We start from the raw sequence: 23,784 nt of genomic DNA, 5'->3' as shown, positions 1-23,784 counted from the left end.
CGTATTTTCAGACTTTGTGATAAAGCGACAGATGTAATAAATGAATGAGATGACAGGTAGGTTCATGAAAATATTTATTATTTTGGCGTGGCTACGGTGTTTCCGAGTTGAAAGAGTTAACGAGCAGAGTACTTTAAATCTTGACCCTGTTTCTCAGCCCGAGAACAAATGTGTCGGCCTCGGGCCTAAGGTCCGATGTCTATTTCGAACACTGCCCATGTGGGATCCGAACCGATGCATTCAGCGTGACGAGCGAACCTTTTAACCAATAAGCTTCCCATCGCCTTTTGTTTTAATTACTATTATTACAACCAGAAAAAGAGGTATTGAAATGCCAAAGCTGCCGTTGCAAAACCTAACAGGTGACTTCTGTTCCAAGGGAACTGAGAATGCAAAGCATCTGGGATAATAATGTAAGGCCATTAGCATGCTCAATGGTGTGGCTATCCTAAATATTGTGTAAAACTAATATGCATCATAAGAGTATTATTATTATCATCTGTATTCTTATAATTGCGGCGTGGACTTTAAAATGTAATTGGTTACTTGGCCTTCTTACACACAACGGAACGTGAGTGAGGAAGCTCCCAGGTGCTGTTTTAATGCTCTCATATCATGCGCTTGCATATTTTATGCAGATCACCATTTATTCTCTGTGACGGGAGAAGTTTTTCAACCACATTCGTTGTTTCAGTAGTATCATCCTTTTTTACCAAAAGAAACGTATAACGACCCTTCAACGTACCTTCAAAGAACCGTCAACGTACTCCCAACGTACCATCAACGAACCTTCCATTGCATGTACCTTGTAGTTCCTGGAGACAATGTGAGTAGAGTATCATTGCTATTGTTGCGCACCACAGCTATGATTAGATCGCTGTCAGTATACTTCTATAACCTTCAAAACAAGTAGGGGATACTTGGAAATAACTAAAAATGTCTGCAATTGTAATATATATGAGTTTCTAGTCATAGTTGCATGATTGTAATGAACGAATTGTAAACACATTACAACCGGTAGTAAAGTATGATAGTAGATGCTATGACCGCCAAAGATCTTGGAAGGACGATTAGGGTAAAATGGGAGATTTCAAAGTTGACAATTATGGATCCGCAGTGCTTAATACCGCCTCGATTTGTCAAACATTCATTCACTCGACGAGGCATACTGCGTATGAATGTCCCACACCTCTCGCAGCCCCTGGTGAAGTTCAGCCCACGTGATTGGCAGCCTATGACGTTGACGTACCCGTCTCCCCATCATGTTCCTGACGTATTCAGTGGGGGAAATATCTGGGTTTGTTGCTGGCCATGATATTCTATGGAGGTTGTTCTGCCCGAGGTTAGCATTGGCGACTTGTGCACGGTGAGAATGGGCGTTGTTGTCCTGAAAGACCAAAACGCCTTGCAAACAGGACAACAAAGAGTGTCTGTACGATGTCCCGATAGTACTGTCCAGTGACCCTTCCTTGCCCAATATAGAGTGGGGTTTGCTCAGTCATTGTGACGCCACCCCACACCATAACCAATCCACCGCCAAATCTGTCAAGAGGTCTCGGGTTGCTTGACGTTCAATTCGACGTCGCCTGACACGACCACGCCTATCAAGGAGGTGCAAAAGGAACTGGGACACGTCTGAAAACATGACACGTGACCAGCCACGATTGCCCCAGTTTCGACGTCATGTACACCATTGGCGTCTGTCGGAGTTATGAGGAAGCGTAAGGGTCGACACAACACGTGGCCGTCGAGCATGGCGATGAGCTGCATGTAAACGATTTCTAATCGTCTGACCCGTAACTCGTATTCAAGAAGCCTGATAAAGGTTTGCGACAATTCGATTCGCCGTTTGAGCTTGATTTCGGATCAATCGATCCCGTACTCTTGCCGTTGACCTGGGCGCCTTGAACGGGTTCGATCGTCAACATTTTAAGTTTGTCGGTACATTACCCTAGTCTGCTAATCGCAGACTGTGAGACATTGAACGTACGGCCACGTATTGGCCACTGCAAGCTGAGGTCTGTCAGTTTCCAATATGCAAATAGCTCGCATCGCTAGTTCATACTAAAATGAATGAAACAAGTAAATCATAACTGTTTGATACACAAAACCAATACGAGTGGCAGAAATAATGGTCTACGGAGAATTATCAACCTTCCGTGAACGTGTCAAAATGAAGAATGACACCCCATGCACGTGTTTGGCGCAACTGCGGGCGCTACAGCGTGAGACTCGTGCAAACTATCGGATTTGTTTTGGTGTTATGTTTTACTGACATTAACGTCCTTGCATCTCGTCAACACTTATCTTTGTTCAAACACTGGGTAATAACATTATAGTTTACAATCCCCTACTTGCCTACAAGAGTATAGATTCGCAGTTGAACACAGTTTTACATATTACTCCTCTTCAATCCATGTCTCAAAAATAAGGATCTTAGGTAATCATCTTTCTCTTCTGAAAGACTGTGAAAAACAGCCAATTACTAGTTAGCTACAAAGATTCACAACTTATGATTTACGGATGCAGTATTGCATGAATTGCCAATTGTAATACATGTATGTTGACTGTTCGAAGAATTTGATGGCTGGTCATGTTGAGATGCATTCCCAATGCCTTTTTACATCAGCTATTATTCGCCATTATGTGTGGATATTTAAGTCCCTTCAAGAAGTCGAAACATTCGCACAGTCGACGCTAATAACCTACCAGTAGTGAATGAACAGTTTCATTATTTAGTGAAATTCCCAGGAATAATTAACCACATAGAAATATTCCTATGAGTAAATTGATCGTGTTGTTCATCGATTGCTTCCCGATAGCATCATCTGTACATCTATCCAAGAACAATAAAACAAATGATACGGTACTAATTCCATTGACATTCATGTTGTCGTAACGTTAGGACTTCATTCCACGAACAACTGTCCTAGGGTCTGTTGCAAAGTGCAAATCGCTTGCAAGCGATGTACAGCGATTCGCCTCACAACTTTCAGCCGCTTGCAATCGTACCTATCGCTGGCTGAGGCCGCTCTCTTCTCAAATCAAAATGGCGACAGCGGAACAAGAACATTCTTGACTGGATGAACTGGGAAATAAGCAAAGGCAGTTAACACCCCATCATCCTCAGTCTGCTCCTCATCTTCAAAGTAGTCATAAACTTCATCAGTTCGTCATCGAGCCTCTTCTTTAACGTTGTTCATTAGGCAAGGCAACCAAGCGGTAGTTGCGCCGCCATATTGGAAGAGTGCGCAAGCGCTTCCAGCTGTTGCAGACCCAGGGATGAGCGATTAATTTGCTTACTTGAAGCTATTCGTGGCTTGCAACGCGCCCCTAGTCAATCCAAACCTGCCTTCCACGGGAGATGCCGCTTACATTGACGTCACAATCAAATGGCGTCACTCATCTATCTTGCTGAAGCTGGTTAACTACACTTTGTGCGCTTAAGACACTGGCTATTACTGTTACAAACGGAATGTCACCCGAGTGTCTTTTGATATCAAATATATCAACTCGAATGGATAAATATTTAAAACTATTTTCAACTCGTGAGACTGTGCGCACTGAACAACGTAATATTGAAAACAAATCACAAAAATCGATGTCTATGATATAGTACCGACCTCAAATCAGAACCATAAAATGGTAGGGTGACGTGTACAGGTATCAAAAGCTCAGGTTCGTTGTGCAAGTTTCCCCGAACATATTGATATTGTCTGTCCCCACATTTAAATGGGTTTGCAAGGCCAGTGTGTCTTCTGGAGTCAGGTGGCCTGGGTGACAGGTTGGTCCTGGCGGTGCCCGTGTACAGGGAAGTCCACATTGGGTGTCTCCTGATTGCATGTCGATGGTGTATGTCACAGTGCCGTAGGTATTGCAAAACTGATGCCCAGTTATCAATGAAACACGACTCATGAGTAACGGCTGGTGTGCCATCTTTCTGCGACAGGGTGGCACGTTCATGGTGATAGTAAAACGGCGATGGCCTCCCTGGCACAATATCACCAAACACACATGCAACCACCCAATCACTCTCTCCCTCTGGTACTTGACATTAAGGGGCTAAAACAGGGACTGGTCGGCTCGGAGTCAGTATACTGTGTCTTTGTGGGGTATTCATGTTAAACTGCGGCATGGTATCTCAGTGTGCTTGCACTATAAAATCGGCATTAGTTCGTACACACACACACACACAGACACACACACACACACACACACACACACACACACAGACACACACACAGACAGACACACACACACAGACACACACACACACACACAGACACACAGAGAGACAGACACACACACACACACACACACACACACACACACACACACACGTAATACATAAATGCAATAATCTTGGACGCGACGTTAAACCCCATTTCACCTTACCTCCCCCAAACATTACCATGGACTTACTAAAAACCAGCCGTGGCACTAAGATCGCTCTATGTAACAAGGCCTAGATACGTATTGTGGAACAAAGACATGGAAAAGAGACCATCCCCTGATAATTTAAATTACATAATTACAATTCTTATTCTTTCATGCATGGTTCCTTATAGAGACCACCTGCTGAGATAGAACACCAGCCGCTCAACACTTGGAAGACATGCATTTGGAAACACTCATTGATGATCTTGGAAGCTTTGGTATTTACCAAATGATACTGATTCCGACATTATCGTTAGCAGTATTAGTACTTGGTCCTACCATGTTGATGATGGCATTTGCTGGCGTGGAGCCTGATTGGTGGTGTACTTCACAACATCTACTGCCCAGCCAGTGGAACGTGAGCTATGCGAACGGAAGTTATCAAAATTGCTTATGGAACGGAACATGTGAGAGGAAGTTCAGTGATGAAATGGAGACGGCTGTCACAGAGGTAAATATGTGGAATCTGGTTTCCAGGGCTTTCCTAATAAATCTATCAAAATGAGAAACCCAAGACAATAGTGAGTGAGTGAGTTGGATTTGATGCCGCTTTAAACAGTATTCCAGTTATATCATTGGGTGTCAGCTTCATGTGATGTGGTCTCGGATGTTTACCATTGATGTGAACCCACTGGTATGGTGCTGACACACCTAAAACATAATCATGGCGAACCGGGATTCGAACCCACGACCATAGGCGTGCCCAACTCACACACTCTTAAACGTGTAGGATGTAAATAGAAACATGATAGAAAGAATGCATAGCCTACTCACATCCGCTGTCAATATCAAGAAAGGCGGAGCTGTAGAAGGTAAACATGCAGAAGCCCTAGTTACACTACTGTTTAATTGGTCACCACCATCGGACAAAAACAGTATTGAATATTACATAACATAACTGTGCATCATTCCGGCACACAATCATGATATTGCCAAACTATCAGGGCATCAGGACATGCGCTTGCACCTTTTCTTTATTTCAGTGGAACTTGGTCTGCCAGATGAGCTGGGTCAGCAACGCAATAATATCTATCCAAATGGTCGGTGTGCTGGTTGGTACTGTGATTGCTGGCTATTGTGCAGACGCATATGGCCGGAAGAAGGTTTTCTACAGTGGATTACTTTTAATTTTCCTGGGAAATACAGCTTCCGCGTTTTCTGTTTCCTGGGTCATGTTTACAGTTTTACGAGCGGTCCTTGGCATTGCCTGCAGCTTTATATTAAGTACAACATACCTCTACCAAATAGAGTTTGTTGGGAAGAAATGGCGGGCGTTGATATCGTCCCTTCCAACATGGTCAGTGTCCATCATGATGTTTAGCCTCTTAGCTAAATTGCTCCACAACTGGAAATGGCTCCATCTGGCAACGGCAGCTTTAACATTCCCAATCCTCTTTACATGGTTGTAAGTATTATTAAATGTTCATATTCAAATCAAGTAAAATCGTAAAACACTCTCAAAACTGATCTTGCTCTCTCAAACATTTGTTTTTTTAAATTTGTAAACTTTGAACACTGGTCAAAAGAACGTTTTGTCACAAACATCTCAAACATATTGTAATATGCTATTGACTGCCTCCGTGGTCTAGTGGTAAAGCGTCCGCCGGCCGATCCCCGGCCGCGTCATACCAAAGACGTTAAAATATGGTACTTGTTGTTACCCTGTCTGGCGCTCGGCATTAAGGGGTTAAAACAAGGACTGGTCGGCTCGGAGTCAGTATACTGTGTCTGAGTGGGGTATTCATGTTACACTGCGGCATGGTATCTCAGTGGGCTATAATTCGGCATCAGTCCGGACTAGTACAAGCAGACACAAACACACACACACACACACACACACACACACACACACGCACGCACGCACGCACGCACGCACGCACGCACGCACGCACGCACGCACACACACACACTCACTCACACACGTGTAAGCACGTCGCTATATAAGTGCAATAACCTTGGAAGCACGTTAAACCCCATTTCACCTCACCTAATCAGCTATTGAGCCATTGAACGAAGCGACTTACAAGATCTAGGATATTGCAAATACGTACCAAAGATTGCATATCAGCTTAAAGCCTGTCAACGATACCATTCTAAAAACAGTACAAGAACCACCATGTATTGTCACATCACATCATCACTTGACAAGTGTGATGCGGGTTCTATATAGCACTGTTTTTTTCTTCACATCGAAAACCCCACTGGGATTTGCTTGTGGACGCTGTTATGATTACGCTCGAAAGCTTTACCAAACACATGGCTTTATTTTCTCAAGCTTTGTGCCAGAATCCCTGCGTTGGCTGGCTGTGAAAGGCCGCGTGGAGGAGGCGAGGCGTGTCATCAACAAGATGGCGGCCTACAACAAGAAGCCAGTTCCGGACACGTCCATCCTGGAGCTGATAGCTGAGGAGGAGAAGGCGGAGGGGGACAAAGCCAAATCCTACACTTATATAGATCTGCTGAAGACAAAGAAGCTCGCAAGGAAAACAATATTTTCGTGTTATATCTGGTAGGCAGATCTATACACTATCAGAAATACTCACTTTATACAATGGAAATCGAAAATGCATTTTTTGGTAATATTCAGAAATTTCCCAAAGCTGAGTTATTTTATTTCAATCATAATTTGCTCGTATTTGAGAGGCACCGTAAGTGTAGTTCGTAATGCAACATGGAATGGACACTCCTGAAGCTAGTATTTGTAGGGTTTAGTTCAATACCGCACGTCAGTGGTATGACGTATCGTCACTCATTGTGAAGCAAAATATACTACTCAAAAGAAGTTAAGGATCACCCGATTCTTTCATATTTGTAATGTTAATCTGTCATGGCACGAGAGATTAACTTTTGTAATATGAAAGAATCAGGTGATCCTTAACTTCTTTTGAGTAGTATATATTACCTCACAATCGGATATAGAAAGGCGACAAATCAAACCATGAAATACACTGTTGTAGTCGCTTTCTTTTTTCTGCACGAAATGTATTACCACGCGTTCTTTGAATAGTGTAGTAAACACAATTCTGCAATGCAATGATAAACTCTGACCAATAATTGTTCAGCCGACCAACAGCGATTGAGAAAAATATAAATATTAATTTCCACAGTGATACAGCGGTAAAATAAACTGTTTCAGTGATGTGGTTAATGTCATTTGAAATCCCTGAATGACTGATCAGAAATATATTTCATGGTAATATTCTAAATTCAATTTCCTTTCACAGGTTTTCTTGCTCAATAGTGTACTATGCCATCAGCTTCGGCTTGAAGAATCTGTCTGGTGATTTCTACCTCAACATGCTCCTGATGGCACTGACGGAGTTGCCAATAACGCCGTGTATCATTGTCGTCACCTCTCTGTGAGTCTACATCTCGGGGTTTGTTTCATGGCTGTATCTTCGATACGTTTAACAATGGAAAATCTTACGAATTATCCAAACGGCTGTTATTAACAAACTGATAATGGTTAATATGCTAATATACTTTCTGTTTGGGTAATAGTTTCACTGAAAAAAACTAGTTGATATTTTAGGGCGTTTGACCACGATGTATCTGTAATTCGTTTTATTATGCAAGCACAGAGAAAATACATTGTGCACAAACGAGTTTATCCACACCCTTGACATTTTCTAAACTAGGCTATAACGTGCGCGTTGTAATCTATAATGTGTCATTCATGTCATGTCGGTGTGGGTGTTGTCTAACGTCGCTTGAACAGTATTGCCGTGTCATCAGGGCGTGTCCAGCTGTATGTGGGAGGGACGTTTGAGACATTTTGGAAACCCACGTGCACGGATATACGACGGGGGTAACAAACCAAGCAAAACCTCATTTGGTCGAATCTGGATTCAAACCCAGGATCACAGGTTTCAGGCCTACCTAAGGAACGCAACTCTGCAAAACGAATTGAGGCGCCTTAGACGACTGGACCGTCCGTGCCCCCTTTGTCGTATTATTTGTCCAGACTCTGACAGTCCCTGTACATGTGTTTCCTGACCGAGTCTACACTTAAATGCATTCCTGGATATGTTTCCTGGCCCAGTCTACACTTGAATGCATTCCTGGATATGTTTCCCGACCCAATCTACACTTGAATGCATTCCTGGATATGATTCCTGACCCAGTCTACACTTAAATGCAAGCCTGGATATGTTTCCCGACCCAGTCTATACTTAAATGCATTCCTGGATATGTTTCCTGACCCAGTCTACACTTAAATGCATTCCTGGATTTGTTTCCTGACCCAGTCTACACTTGAATGCATTCCTGGATATGTTTCCCGACCCAATCTACACTTGAATGCATTCCTGGATATGTTTCCTGACCCAGTCTACACTTAAATGCATTCCTGGATATGTTTCCTGACCCAGTCTACACTTGAATGCATTCCTGGATCTATTTCCAGGTTTGGAAGGCGGGTCTGTGCTGCCTTCGCGTTTCTTCTGACTGCCGCAGGATGCTTTGGTTTAGCCATATCGACACGATTAGGTGAGTTTATTTGTACCTTTGATACATGTATTTAAAGGGGTATTACCACTGAATCAAATGAGACATAGCTATGCTGCAACACAGCAGTACACTGACAGCGACAACGGACATTTGCTGACACCTTGTTAATGTTAGGCAATCACAAATACATTTAACGTTCCCATTGGATATACCTTTCGTACCTTTCGTACGGCACTAAATGCGACATTTAGGGGCTCGAGTTTCGCGTTTGTATATATTTATACATGTTATTTTGTCATAAAGGTTTTTGTAATATTGAACACATCAGCATCACCTAAAGCCACCATTTACTGTTTTGTCTCATAGCTCCGGTGGAAGACAAAGGGAACTACATCAACGCATGCGCACTAACAGCCAAGTGTACAACCCTGTTGGGGTGGCTGGTGGTGCAGGCGTTGTGTGTTGAGCAGTATCCAACTGTGATCAGGTAATGAGACCATCGGTGAATCAAACAGTCTGACTTGAAACAGACATCGCTGTGCATGTTATTGGGCTCAGTGTTTATGTTGACTACCGTGCCAAATTCACGCTTTTCGTGTATTAGAAACGGGAAAGCATGTCCTGCTCTAACAGTAGCACCCGCCACTCAAACAATTTGCACGAAAAGTTAAGTGTTCGTTTGTTGCCCAAAGCCGCACTACAGGGATACGATTTCTACCCATCACTTGTCGTCACAACTAACGTCAAAACCGAACATACTCGAGATTTATGTCACGTAAGCCACTTGAGAGTGAAACCCGTGAAGATCCGGGGTAGAATAGGTCTTCAGCAACCCATGCTTGCCGTAAAAGTCGACTATGCTTGTCGTAAGAGGCGACTTATGGGATCGGGTGGTCAGGCTCGCTGACTTGGTGTATGCATGTCATCGTATCCCAATTGCGTGGATCGATGCTCATGATGTCAATCACTGGATTGTCATGACTCATTTATTTACAGACCGCCGTCATATAGCTGGAATATTGGTGAGTGCAGCGTTAAACAACAAACAAACAAAACAAAACTTGAGGATGCCACCTCTATTGCTCTCAGAGATACCAAGATATCTGATATTTCCCAGCGCAAGGCGCTCTCGGGGATCAATCCCAGTTTACCACATTGTATCGCACAGTCATGATATCAGTTGTATCTAAATAACCATTATTTGATTAATGTGTTTAAGGAATTTGGGATACGCTGCCATGAATTCGGGTGCAAGAATTGGTGGTATACTTGCAGGTCTAGTTCTGTCTCTGGTGAGTCCCTCCTTGGAAATTAATATTCGTGAGGACATACATGGACGACGTTATCATATCTAGGTGTCTGCACATATTAAGAACACCCACTCCCAAAATCCTAATCCCAGTGAGCCGAAATGTCAAGAAAAAAGGAGCCACCTTTCACGTCAGCTGCCAGTTTTGTAAAACATGCTGTATTACTTGTTTAAGAAATTGCAAGTGAGGTGAGGTGAAATTGGGTTTAACGTCGCGTCCAAGATTATTGCACTTATATTGTGACGTGCATGCACGTGTGTGTGTGGCTGCTTGTACTAGTCCGGACTGATGCCGATTTTTTGTGCTAGCTCACTGAGATACCATGCCGCAGTTTAACATGAATACCTCACTCAGACACAGTATACTGACTCCGAGCCGACCAGTCCTTGTTTTAGCCCCTTAATGCCGAGCGCCAGACAGGGTAACAACAAGTACCATCTTTTAACGTCTTTTGGTATGACGCGGCCGGGGATCAAACCCCGGACCTTCCGGACGCTCTACCTCTAGACCACTGAGGCGGTAGAAATTGCAAGTATATCAATATTTGTCATGTGATGGTAACAGGGAACTTGTTATGAGAATGGAGTGAAGTAATAATCTGAGGATCTTCATCTCTGCTTCACGAAAGAGTAGAAGCGTTTGGTGAAGGAATGGCCCTGTTATCCGATTTTTATTCAGTGTTTCTCTTTGTACATTGTTGCATAATTGGTCCAAATTAACTAACTTTAGATCTTAGTTCCTTAGGAGTTGAGAACATATTCGGTAGTTACTAGTATATATGATTACTTTGTGAAACAGATGTTTTGCTGTATTCTGTAACTGAACCTTTGCACGTTTCTAATAAAAACTAACGGAAAACATAACAGTGTTTCATATTAAGTGAAGTAAACGTTATTAAATAACAACATAATAGTTGGTCGTCTGTTCAATGTTTACTATAATAACTTAAGTGTCAGAACCCATATCTGGTATGAGGAGACAGAGCGACCCGCCGTAACAGAGAGGGGGTGTATGAGGTGTATTGGCTCAACTAACAAAGGCCATATCAAAAACCACCATTTGGGTCGATAAAGGCGAGGCGGCGGCGGCGCACTGAAGGCAACAGCTGATTGTGAACAATCTGGCGGATATTGTTCCTAATGCCAACCAAAGATTGACCCAACTGACAGCAATACCGTCAGGTTCTGGTCCTGCCATAGGCGTCGTTCCATCTCATCCCAGACATGTTCCTTTGGGGAGAGATATGGAGAATCCCCCTGGCTATGGCAGCACAGTAATGTTATGCTGGTACAAAAAGTTTGTTGCAACACGTGCAACGTGTGGGGTGGCATTGTCCTGCTGCAACGTGACGTCTCGTGCCTGCATTTGGACAAAGGATAGAACATGATCTCGAACGATGTCGTCCCGGTAGCGTACGTCGTTCACATTTCCATTGACAATGATGAGTAGTGTTTTCCAATGAGTTGTGATGCCACCCCATACCATTCCACATCCACCCCCAAACTGACGACGTTGAATAACGCAAGCGTCGCCAAAACGTTCTCCTGGACGCCCTTTGGCCCTTGCACCCTTGCATCGAATCCGTAGATACGATAATATTTGGTTGTCTTGTAGACGTGACGTCACATTCGGACGACCGGACAGTGGCACGTCATGAGAGACGTTGTAGATAACGTCTCCAAAGAAGTGATATTCTTTTTCGATGATCATTAAAAAGTCTGGCAACTTCGTTTTGCGCCATATCTGTTTGCAGCATACCTATGGATACATGATTTTCGGAAAGCTGTCGCATTGCGTACGTGTTATTTACGCTTAAAGGAAAAGTATTTTTATGAGCACTTGATAGCAAAACAATCATTGTGTGCTGTACACATTAAGAAACCAAGTGTATGAGTAGCTTGCTCCAAAAAAACACGCAAGCATCCGAATGGTGAAAGATGCGTTATTTAATTGCAGAATAAATGATATTAAAACTCAATATGAAGCATGGTTATTTTTTTCGTTATTGTACTTGTAAACTAATAAAGATATTTGTTTTGAGTGCAATTAATAGACCATGTTGTTAAAGCACCGTGTAATATAAGTCTTGCAAAACCAAATAAGAGACAACTGCACTTAACAATAAAATGGCATCTGGTAAGGATCATTAGGGCAGTTTTCTGCATCTTCTCCTCATGTTGTGTCTGTGAAATGGTGCAGCATGGGCATACCTACACTACATTCTTCAAACATAATCGCTGTACATATAAGCATGGTGTTTGTTTGTGTATGAACTGTAAAACTATGGATATATGTTTTACGTGGTTGTTGAAATGAATGCAATATTTTGAAAATATATTTTACAAATATTTATTTTTGAACTCGTATCATTTTCAGGGTGGAAGTAAGGATCTAATGGTTCCATTCATTGCTCTGGGAATCGTGGTGTGCGTTACTGTGCTTGCTACACTGGGACTCGACGAAACACGGGGCAAAGCTTTAGAAGACACCATGAAAACCTGTACACCTGAAACGCATGAGAAGGGGAGGTTACTGCTGTGGGAAGGACAAGGGGGGTCCACAGTTCCACGTGACGACCAGCCTGATAAGCTTGCCGAGAAAGTTGTCTCCTAGAATGGGAAGACTTAGAAGACTAAAACTAAGGTCATAATTTGACAAGTAGCTTAAACACAAACAGATATCGTGATTGTCTCAATATATCTATTCATGTAAAAATTCAATGTCAATGACTGGAAATAATAATTAGGACCCTTACACTCACAAATGTTTTTTTTTATAACAAGTTATGCGTTATTTCTTGAATTCTTGAACAATATTGAATCGAGTTCCATGCTTAACACACACTATGCTGACTTTTTTTTGAATGATGATCTGCTAGTGGAAGGGTCGTCATGGTAACTTGGAATATACTGGAAGTAAACTGATTGTTCACTCAACGCTTACTTATTTGTTTCTCCAAGCAAAATATTCTGCCTCAAACATCTTGGGCTTTGAGTTTTAAGAAAATGCTATTTAGATTTGGTCTGGGACATGTTTGGGTCCAACAAGACATTATTTGTTGTATTTAGAGAAATTAGGTATTTATTCCAGTTTATATCCTTATAAGCATATTAAGACCATGTAGAATTGCTCAATCTCGGTTTCGTCAAGTTGTAAACGTCTGAGACCTGCATCACTTCGGGCTTTCCTCTCACATTAAGCTGACACGCCGTGATATAACTTGAATACTGTTAAAAGTGGCGTTAAAACCCAACTCACTCACTCATCTCTTGATTTAATGTTTTCTGAAGGTAGAATATTCCCCCAAATAACCGATTATGTCCATTATGCGGTGTTCCCACTGCATGAAATGAATATCATCTTGCTGCATTTGTGAGATTTAAGCCACCATCTTCTTCCTGACTACAGTAAACTACGTGTATAGCGACCACGCTTATAACGAACTAACGGATATAAAGAACTGTTTTGGTCCCGTCCATTTGCCGTATATATGTCGTATATATGTCTGTAATGAACTACGTTTATAACGAACTAACATAAGTGGTCCCTTTGAGTTCGTTTTAACCGCAGTTTACTGTATTACATTGTACACACTTCAGAAAGTTGGTCTAGTTCTTAACATCTCGTTATGTGCATGGTATTCAAGCCTTGGCTAAATGTACCTTTCTAGCGTTCTAAAACACCAAGTAAATTCTTTGAAAAATAACAAAGCTGTTGTGTGACTCCTAGAGAAATGTAAAATGATGCCACGTATTACGAGTATATATATTGGGCATGTCAGAACTGCAAGCCATGAAAAACCGAGCTTTCCGAGTGTGTTGCACAACATGATACGGTGACCGGGATGAATCGACGCCCTGGGACGTGATATGGCGTCGCCGTGGGACGAACATAGCGAACGATGAGCAACATCGTCGTTTTGTTTTACTGCAGTATGTTGCTAAATGCCCAACTCTCAGCAACAGGTGTACGTGTGGTTATAAAATTCTTCAAGGATTGCTCATCCCTGTGTCTAGAGACAGCTAAACGCCCAACACCTAGCAACTCATGCCTGTGTCTAAAGGGAGCTAAACGCCCAACACCTAGCAACTCATGCCTGTGTCTAGAGGCAGCTAAACGCCCAACACCTAGCAACTCATCCCTGTGTCTAGAGACAGCTAAACGCCCAACACCTAGCAACTCAAGCCTGTGTCTAGAGACAGCTAAACGCCCAACACCTAGCAACTCAAGCCTGTGTCTAGAGGCAGCTAAACGCCCAACACCTAGCAACTCAAGCATGTGTCTAGAGACAGCTAAACGCCCAACACCTAGCAACTCAAGCATGTGTCTAGAGGCAGCTAAACGCCCAACACCTAGCAACTCATGCCTGTCCAGAGGCAGCTAAACGCCCAACACCTAGCAACTCAAGCCTGTGTCTAGAGACAGCTAAACGCCCAACACCTAGCAACTCATGCCTGTCCAGAGGCAGCTAAACGCCCAACACCTAGCAACTCAAGCCTGTGTCTAGAGACAGCTAAACGCCCAACACCTAGCAACTCAAGCATGTGTCTAGAGACAGCTAAACGCCCAACACCTAGCAACTCAAGCCTGTGTCTAGAGACAGCTAAACGCCCAACACCTAGCAACTCAAGCATGTGTCTAGAGGCAGCTAAACGCCCAACACCTAGCAACTCAAGCATGTGTCTAGAGGCAGCTAAACGCCCAACACCTAGCAACTCAAGCCTGTGTCTAGAGACAGCTAAACGCCCAACACCTAGCATCTCATGCCTGTGTACAGAGGTGGCTAAACGCCCAACACCTAGCATCTCATGCCTGTGTCTAGAGGCAGCTAAACGCCCAATACCTAGCAACTCATCCCTGTGTCCAGAGGCAGCTAAACGCCCAACACCTAGCAACTCAAGCATGTGTCTAGAGACAGCTAAACGCCCAACACCTAGCAACTCAAGCATGTGTCTAGAGGCAGCTAAACGCCCAACACCTAGCATCTCAAGCCTGTGTCTAGAGGCAGCTAAACGCCCAATACCTAGCAACTCATCCCTGTGTCCAGAGGCAGCTAAACGCCCAACACCTAGCAACTCAAGCCTGTGTCTAGAGGCAGCTAAACGCCCAACACCTAGCAACTCATGCCTGTCCAGAGGCAGCTAAACGCGCAACACCTAGCAACTCAAGCCTGTGTCTAGAGACAGCTAAACGCCCAACACCTAGCAACTCAAGCATGTGTCTAGAGGCAGCTAAACGCCCAACACCTAGCAACTCATGCCTGTCCAGAGGCAGCTAAACGCCCAACACCTAGCAACTCAAGCCTGTGTCTAGAGACAGCTAAACGCCCAACACCTAGCAACTCAAGCATGTGTCTAGAGACAGCTAAACGCCCAACACCTAGCAACTCAAGCCTGTGTCTAGAGGCAGCTAAACGCCCCATGTCCTAGCAACTCAAGTATGTGTCTAGAGACAGCTAAACGCCCAACACCTAGCAACTCAAGCCTGTGTCTAGAGGCAGCTAAACGCCCAACACCTAGCAACTCAAGCATGTGTCTAGAGACAGCTAAACGCCCAACACCTAGCAACTCAAGCATGTGTCTAGAGGCAGCTAAACGCCCAACACCTAGCAACTCAAGCATGTGTCTAGAGACAGCTAAACGCCCAACACCTAGCAACTCAAGCATGTGTCTAGAGACAGCTAAACGCCCAACACCTAGCAACTCAAGCCTGTGTCTAGAGACAGCTAAACGCCCAACACCTAGCAACTCAAGCATGTGTCTAGAGACAGCTAAACGCCCAACACCTAGCAACTCAAGCCTGTGTCTAGAGGCAGCTAAACGCCCAACACCTAGCAACTCATGCCTGTGTACAGAGGCAGCTAAACGCCCAACACCTAGCAACTCATGCCTGTGTACAGAGGTGGCTAAACGCCCAACACCTAGCAACTCATGCCTGTCCAGAGGCAGCTAAACGCCCAACACCTAGCATCTCATGCCTGTGTACAGAGGTGGCTAAACGCCCAACACCTAGCAACTCAAGCCTGTGTCTAGAGGCAGCTAAACGCCCAACACCTAGCAACTCAAGCATGTGTACAGAGGTGGCTAAACGCCCAACACCTAGCAACTCAAGCCTGTGTCTAGAGGCAGCTAAACGCCCAACACCTAGCATCTCAAGCCTGTGTACAGAGGTGGCTAAACGCCCAACACCTAGCATCTCAAGCCTGTGTCCAGAGGCAGCTAAACGCCCAACACCTAGCATCTCAAGCCTGTGTCTAGAGACAGCTAAACGCCCAACACCTAGCATCTCAAGCCTGTGTACAGAGGTGGCTAAACGCCCAACACCTAGCAACTCAAGCCTGTGTCTAGAGACAGCTAAACGCCCAACACCTAGCATCTCAAGCCTGTGTACAGAGGTGGCTAAACGCCCAACACCTAGCATCTCATGCCTGTGTCCAGAGGCAGCTAAACGCCCAACACCTAGCATCTCAAGCCTGTGTCTAGAGACAGCTAAACGCCCAACACCTAGCATCTCATGCCTGTGTCCAGAGGCAGCTAAACGCCCAACACCTAGCATCTCAAGCCTGTGTCTAGAGGCAGCTAAACGCCCAACACCTAGCATCTCATGCCTGTGTCCAGAGGCAGCTAAACGCCCAACACCTAGCATCTCAAGCCTGTGTCTAGAGGCAGCTAAACGCCCAACACCTAGCATCTCATGCCTGTGTCCAGAGGCAGCTAAACGCCCAACACCTAGCAACTCAAGCCTGTGTCTAGAGACAGCTAAACGCCCAACACCTAGCATCTCAAGCCTGTGTACAGAGGTGGCTAAACGCCCAACACCTAGCAACTCATGCCTGTCCAGAGGCAGCTAAACGCCCAACACCTAGCAACTCAAGCCTGTGTCTAGAGACAGCTAAACGCCCAACACCTAGCATCTCAAGCCTGTGTACAGAGGTGGCTAAACGCCCAACACCTAGCAACTCATGCCTGTGTCCAGAGGTGGCTAAACGCCCAACACCTAGCAACTCATGCCTGTGTCCAGAGGTGGCTAAACGCCCAACACCTAGCAACTCATGCCTGTGTCCAGAGGCAGCTAAACGCCCAACACCTAGCAACTCAAGCCTGTGTACAGAGGTGGCTAAACGCCCAACACCTAGCAACTCATGCCTGTGTACAGAGGTGGCTAAACGCCCAACACCTAGCAACTCATGCCTGTGTCCAGAGGCAGCTAAACGCCCAACACCTAGCAACTCAAGCCTGTGTACAGAGGTGGCTAAACGCCCAACACCTAGCAACTCATGCCTGTGTCCAGAGACAGCTAAACGCCCAACACCTAGCATCTCAAGCCTGTGTACAGAGGTGGCTAAACGCCCAACACCTAGCATCTCATGCCTGTGTCCCGAGGCAGCTTAACGCCAAACACCTAGCATCTCAAGCCTGTGTCTAGAGACAGCTAAACGCCCAACACCTAGCATCTCATGCCTGTGTCCAGAGGCAGCTAAACGCCCAACACCTAGCATCTCAAGCCTGTGTCTAGAGGCAGCTAAACGCCCAACACCTAGCATCTCATGCCTGTGTCCAGAGGCAGCTAAACGCCCAACACCTAGCATCTCAAGCCTGTGTCTAGAGGCAGCTAAACGCCCAACACCTAGCATCTCATGCCTGTGTCCAGAGGCAGCTAAACGCCCAACACCTAGCAACTCAAGCCTGTGTCTAGAGACAGCTAAACGCCCAACACCTAGCATCTCAAGCCTGTGTACAGAGGTGGCTAAACGCCCAACACCTAGCAACTCATGCCTGTCCAGAGGCAGCTAAACGCCCAACACCTAGCATCTCATGCCTGTGTACAGAGGTGGCTAAACGCCCAACACCTAGCAACTCATGCCTGTGTACAGAGGCAGCTAAACGCCCAACACCTAGCAACTCAAGCATGTGTCTAGAGACAGCTAAACGCCCAACACCTAGCATCTCATGCCTGTGTACAGAGGTGGCTAAACGCCCAACACCTAGCATCTCATGCCTGTGTCTAGAGGCAGCTAAACGCCCAATACCTAGCAACTCATCCCTGTGTCCAGAGGCAGTGAAACGCCCAACACCTAGCAACTCAAGCATGTGTCTAGAGACAGCTAAACGCCCAACACCTAGCAACTCAAGCATGTGTCTAGAGGCAGCTAAACGCCCAACACCTAGCATCTCAAGCATGTGTCTAGAGGCAGCTAAACGCCCAATACCTAGCAACTCATCCCTGTGTCCAGAGGCAGCTAAACGCCCAACACCTAGCAACTCAAGCCTGTGTCTAGAGGCAGCTAAACGCCCAACACCTAGCAACTCATGCCTGTCCAGAGGCAGCTAAACGCGCAACACCTAGCAACTCAAGCCTGTGTCTAGAGACAGCTAAACGCCCAACACCTAGCAACTCAAGCATGTGTCTAGAGGCAGCTAAACGCCCAACACCTAGCAACTCATGCCTGTCCAGAGGCAGCTAAACGCCCAACACCTAGCAACTCAAGCCTGTGTCTAGAGACAGCTAAACGCCCAACACCTAGCAACTCAAGCATGTGTCTAGAGACAGCTAAACGCCCAACACCTAGCAACTCAAGCCTGTGTCTAGAGGCAGCTAAACGCCCCATGTCCTAGCAACTCAAGTATGTGTCTAGAGACAGCTAAACGCCCAACACCTAGCAACTCAAGCCTGTGTCTAGAGGCAGCTAAACGCCCAACACCTAGCAACTCAAGCATGTGTCTAGAGACAGCTAAACGCCCAACACCTAGCAACTCAAGCATGTGTCTAGAGGCAGCTAAACGCCCAACACCTAGCAACTCAAGCATGTGTCTAGAGACAGCTAAACGCCCAACACCTAGCAACTCAAGCATGTGTCTAGAGACAGCTAAACGCCCAACACCTAGCAACTCAAGCCTGTGTCTAGAGACAGCTAAACGCCCAACACCTAGCAACTCAAGCATGTGTCTAGAGACAGCTAAACGCCCAACACCTAGCAACTCAAGCCTGTGTCTAGAGGCAGCTAAACGCCCAACACCTAGCAACTCATGCCTGTGTACAGAGGCAGCTAAACGCCCAACACCTAGCAACTCATGCCTGTCCAGAGGCAGCTAAACGCCCAACACCTAGCATCTCATGCCTGTGTACAGAGGTGGCTAAACGCCCAACACCTAGCAACTCAAGCCTGTCCAGAGGCAGCTAAACGCCCAACACCTAGCATCTCATGCCTGTGTCCAGAGGCAGCTAAACGCCCAACACCTAGCATCTCAAGCCTGTGTCTAGAGGCAGCTAAACGCCCAACACCTAGCATCTCATGCCTGTGTCCAGAGGCAGCTAAACGCCCAACACCTAGCAACTCAAGCCTGTGTCTAGAGACAGCTAAACGCCCAACACCTAGCATCTCAAGCCTGTGTACAGAGGTGGCTAAACGCCCAACACCTAGCAACTCATGCCTGTCCAGAGGCAGCTAAACGCCCAACACCTAGCATCTCATGCCTGTGTACAGAGGTGGCTAAACGCCCAACACCTAGCAACTCATGCCTGTGTACAGAGGCAGCTAAACGCCCAACACCTAGCAACTCAAGCATGTGTCTAGAGACAGCTAAACGCCCAACACCTAGCATCTCATGCCTGTGTACAGAGGTGGCTAAACGCCCAACACCTAGCATCTCATGCCTGTGTCTAGAGGCAGCTAAACGCCCAATACCTAGCAACTCATCCCTGTGTCCAGAGGCAGCTAAACGCCCAACACCTAGCAACTCAAGCATGTGTCTAGAGACAGCTAAACGCCCAACACCTAGCAACTCAAGCATGTGTCTAGAGGCAGCTAAACGCCCAACACCTAGCATCTCAAGCCTGTGTCTAGAGGCAGCTAAACGCCCAATACCTAGCAACTCATCCCTGTGTCCAGAGGCAGCTAAACGCCCAACACCTAGCAACTCAAGCCTGTGTCTAGAGGCAGCTAAACGCCCAACACCTAGCAACTCATGCCTGTCCAGAGGCAGCTAAACGCGCAACACCTAGCAACTCAAGCCTGTGTCTAGAGACAGCTAAACGCCCAACACCTAGCAACTCAAGCATGTGTCTAGAGGCAGCTAAACGCCCAACACCTAGCAACTCATGCCTGTCCAGAGGCAGCTAAACGCCCAACACCTAGCAACTCAAGCCTGTGTCTAGAGACAGCTAAACGCCCAACACCTAGCAACTCAAGCATGTGTCTAGAGACAGCTAAACGCCCAACACCTAGCAACTCAAGCCTGTGTCTAGAGGCAGCTAAACGCCCCATGTCCTAGCAACTCAAGTATGTGTCTAGAGACAGCTAAACGCCCAACACCTAGCAACTCAAGCCTGTGTCTAGAGGCAGCTAAACGCCCAACACCTAGCAACTCAAGCATGTGTCTAGAGACAGCTAAACGCCCAACACCTAGCAACTCAAGCATGTGTCTAGAGGCAGCTAAACGCCCAACACCTAGCAACTCAAGCATGTGTCTAGAGACAGCTAAACGCCCAACACCTAGCAACTCAAGCATGTGTCTAGATACAGCTAAACGCCCAACACCTAGCAACTCAAGCCTGTGTCTAGAGACAGCTAAACGCCCAACACCTAGCAACTCAAGCATGTGTCTAGAGACAGCTAAACGCCCAACACCTAGCAACTCAAGCCTGTGTCTAGAGGCAGCTAAACGCCCAACACCTAGCAACTCATGCCTGTGTACAGAGGCAGCTAAACGCCCAACACCTAGCAACTCATGCCTGTGTACAGAGGTGGCTAAACGCCCAACACCTAGCAACTCATGCCTGTCCAGAGGCAGCTAAACGCCCAACACCTAGCATCTCATGCCTGTGTACAGAGGTGGCTAAACGCCCAACACCTAGCAACTCAAGCCTGTGTCTAGAGGCAGCTAAACGCCCAACACCTAGCAACTCAAGCATGTGTACAGAGGTGGCTAAACGCCCAACACCTAGCAACTCAAGCCTGTGTCTAGAGGCAGCTAAACGCCCAACACCTAGCATCTCAAGCCTGTGTACAGAGGTGGCTAAACGCCCAACACCTAGCATCTCAAGCCTGTGTCCAGAGGCAGCTAAACGCCCAACACCTAGCATCTCAAGCCTGTGTACAGAGGTGGTTAAACGCCCAACACCTAGCAACTCAAGCCTGTGTCTAGAGACAGCTAAACGCCCAACACCTAGCATCTCAAGCCTGTGTACAGAGGTGGCTAAACGCCCAACACCTAGCATCTCATGCCTGTGTCCAGAGGCAGCTAAACGCCCAACACCTAGCATCTCAAGCCTGTGTCTAGAGACAGCTAAACGCCCAACACCTAGCATCTCATGCCTGTGTCCAGAGGCAGCTAAACGCCCAACACCTAGCATCTCAAGCCTGTGTCTAGAGGCAGCTAAACGCCCAACACCTAGCATCTCATGCCTGTGTCCAGAGGCAGCTAAACGCCCAACACCTAGCATCTCAAGCCTGTGTCTAGAGGCAGCTAAACGCCCAACACCTAGCATCTCATGCCTGTGTCCAGAGGCAGCTAAACGCCCAACACCTAGCAACTCAAGCCTGTGTCTAGAGACAGCTAAACGCCCAACACCTAGCATCTCAAGCCTGTGTACAGAGGTGGCTAAACGCCCAACACCTAGCAACTCATGCCTGTCCAGAGGCAGCTAAACGCCCAACACCTAGCAACTCAAGCCTGTGTCTAGAGACAGCTAAACGCCCAACACCTAGCATCTCAAGCCTGTGTACAGAGGTGGCTAAACGCCCAACACCTAGCAACTCATGCCTGTGTCCAGAGGTGGCTAAACGCCCAACACCTAGCAACTCATGCCTGTGTCCAGAGGTGGCTAAACGCCCAACACCTAGCAACTCATGCCTGTGTCCAGAGGCAGCTAAACGCCCAACACCTAGCAACTCAAGCCTGTGTACAGAGGTGGCTAAACGCCCAACACCTAGCAACTCATGCCTGTGTACAGAGGTGGCTAAACGCCCAACACCTAGCAACTCATGCCTGTGTCCAGAGGCAGCTAAACGCCCAACACCTAGCAACTCAAGCCTGTGTACAGAGGTGGCTAAACGCCCAACACCTAGCAACTCATGCCTGTGTCCAGAGACAGCTAAACGCCCAACACCTAGCATCTCAAGCCTGTGTACAGAGGTGGCTAAACGCCCAACACCTAGCATCTCATGCCTGTGTCCCGAGGCAGCTTAACGCCAAACACCTAGCATCTCAAGCCTGTGTCTAGAGACAGCTAAACGCCCAACACCTAGCATCTCATGCCTGTGTCCAGAGGCAGCTAAACGCCCAACACCTAGCATCTCAAGCCTGTGTCTAGAGGCAGCTAAACGCCCAACACCTAGCATCTCATGCCTGTGTCCAGAGGCAGCTAAACGCCCAACACCTAGCATCTCAAGCCTGTGTCTAGAGGCAGCTAAACGCCCAACACCTAGCATCTCATGCCTGTGTCCAGAGGCAGCTAAACGCCCAACACCTAGCAACTCAAGCCTGTGTCTAGAGACAGCTAAACGCCCAACACCTAGCATCTCAAGCCTGTGTACAGAGGTGGCTAAACGCCCAACACCTAGCAACTCATGCCTGTCCAGAGGCAGCTAAACGCCCAACACCTAGCATCTCATGCCTGTGTACAGAGGTGGCTAAACGCCCAACACCTAGCAACTCATGCCTGTGTACAGAGGCAGCTAAACGCCCAACACCTAGCAACTCAAGCCTGTGTACAGAGGTGGCTAAACGCCCAACACCTAGCATCTCATGCCTGTGTACAGAGGTGGCTAAACGCCCAACACCTAGCAACTCATGCCTGTGTCCAGAGACAGCTAAACGCCCAACACCTAGCATCTCATGCCTGTGTCCAGAGACAGCTAAACGCCCAACACCTAGCATCTCATGCCTGTGTACAGAGGTGGCTAAACGCCCAACACCTAGCATCTCATGCCTGTGTACAGAGGTGGCTAAACGCCCAACACCTAGCAACTCATGCCTGTGTACAGAGGTGGCTAAACGCCCAACACCTAGCATCTCATGCCTGTGTACAGAGGTGGCTAAACGCCCAACACCTAGCAACTCAAGCCTGTGTACAGAGGTGGCTAAACGCCCAACACCTAGCAACTCATGCCTGTGTACAGAGGCAGCTAAACGCCCAACACCTAGCATCTCAAGCCTGTGTACAGAGGTGGCTAAACGCCCAACACCTAGCATCTCATGCCTGTGTCCAGAGGCAGCTAAACGCCCAACACCTAGCAACTCATGCCTGTGTACAGAGGCAGCTAAACGCCCAACACCTAGCATCTCATGCCTGTGTCCAGAGGTGGCTAAACGCCCAACACCTAGCAACTCAAGCCTGTGTCTAGAGGCAGCTAAACGCCCAATACCTAGCAACTCATCCCTGTGTCTAGAGGCAGCTAAACGCCCAACACCTAGCAACTCATGCCTGTCCAGAGGCAGCTAAACGCCCAACACCTAGCAACTCAAGCCTGTGTCTAGAGACAGCTAAACGCCCAACACCTAGCAACTCAAGCATGTGTCTAGAGGCAGCTAAACGCCCAACACCTAGCAACTCATGCATGTCCAGAGGCAGCTAAACGCCCAACCCT

At 46.6% G+C, this 23,784-nt stretch overlaps 3 protein-coding genes across 3 annotated transcripts; all 3 read left to right on the top strand.

The window, feature by feature from the left end:
- Positions 1-647: 647 nt before the first annotated feature.
- On the top strand, positions 648-13,132 carry LOC124148615 (organic cation transporter protein-like). The gene is made up of 9 exons (XM_046519796.2): positions 648-826; positions 4,569-4,888; positions 5,421-5,842; positions 6,713-6,946; positions 7,662-7,796; positions 8,843-8,925; positions 9,253-9,373; positions 10,106-10,178; positions 12,573-13,132. The coding sequence occupies exons 2-9, from the start codon at positions 4,616-4,618 to the stop codon at positions 12,807-12,809; spliced, it is 1,578 nt and encodes a 525-aa protein (XP_046375752.2). The 5' UTR covers positions 648-826; positions 4,569-4,615; the 3' UTR covers positions 12,810-13,132.
- Positions 13,133-15,635: 2,503 nt separating this feature from the next.
- On the top strand, positions 15,636-18,811 carry LOC125378827 (flocculation protein FLO11-like). Its single transcript, XM_048394788.1, has 5 exons — positions 15,636-16,029; positions 16,229-17,038; positions 17,667-17,981; positions 18,205-18,519; positions 18,651-18,811. The coding sequence occupies exons 1-5, from the start codon at positions 15,636-15,638 to the stop codon at positions 18,809-18,811; spliced, it is 1,995 nt and encodes a 664-aa protein (XP_048250745.1).
- A 1,666-nt stretch (positions 18,812-20,477) lies between these two features.
- On the top strand, positions 20,478-22,786 carry LOC125378826 (flocculation protein FLO11-like). The gene is made up of 3 exons (XM_048394787.1): positions 20,478-20,871; positions 21,071-21,835; positions 22,464-22,786. Exons 1-3 carry the CDS (start codon positions 20,478-20,480, stop codon positions 22,784-22,786), a joined length of 1,482 nt encoding a protein of 493 aa, XP_048250744.1.
- The last annotated feature ends 998 nt before the right edge of the window (positions 22,787-23,784 follow it).

The sequence above is a fragment of the Haliotis rufescens genome, unplaced genomic scaffold (assembly GCF_023055435.1).
Source record: "Haliotis rufescens isolate VD_foot unplaced genomic scaffold, xgHalRufe1.0.p SCAF_13, whole genome shotgun sequence".
Classification (NCBI taxonomy): Eukaryota; Metazoa; Mollusca; class Gastropoda; order Lepetellida; family Haliotidae; genus Haliotis; species Haliotis rufescens.
The sequence above is the reverse complement of the archived record's forward strand: the minus strand, read 5'-3'. Positions and strand labels throughout refer to the sequence as shown.

Excerpts from the sequence above, each read along its gene's own strand:
- LOC125378827 (XM_048394788.1), top strand. The coding sequence starts at position 15,636 with ATGTGTCTAGAGACAGCTAAACGCCCAACACCTAGCAACTCAAGCCTG. Across the intron at positions 16,030-16,228 it reads AGCTAAACGCCCAACACCTA|AGGCAGCTAAACGCCCAACA; the intron begins GCAACTCATGCC and ends GCCTGTGTCTAG. Across the intron at positions 17,039-17,666 it reads CAACTCATGCCTGTCCAGAG|AGGCAGCTAAACGCCCAACA; the intron begins GCAGCTAAACGC and ends GCCTGTGTCCAG.
- LOC125378826 (XM_048394787.1), top strand. The coding sequence starts at position 20,478 with ATGTGTCTAGAGACAGCTAAACGCCCAACACCTAGCAACTCAAGCCTG. Across the intron at positions 20,872-21,070 it reads AGCTAAACGCCCAACACCTA|AGGCAGCTAAACGCCCAACA; the intron begins GCAACTCATGCC and ends GCCTGTGTCTAG. Across the intron at positions 21,836-22,463 it reads CAACTCATGCCTGTCCAGAG|AGGCAGCTAAACGCCCAACA; the intron begins GCAGCTAAACGC and ends GCCTGTGTCCAG.
- LOC124148615 (XM_046519796.2), top strand. The coding sequence starts at position 4,616 with ATGCATTTGGAAACACTCATTGATGATCTTGGAAGCTTTGGTATTTAC. Across the intron at positions 8,926-9,252 it reads AGCCATATCGACACGATTAG|CTCCGGTGGAAGACAAAGGG; the intron begins GTGAGTTTATTT and ends TTTGTCTCATAG. Across the intron at positions 9,374-10,105 it reads CAGTATCCAACTGTGATCAG|GAATTTGGGATACGCTGCCA; the intron begins GTAATGAGACCA and ends AATGTGTTTAAG.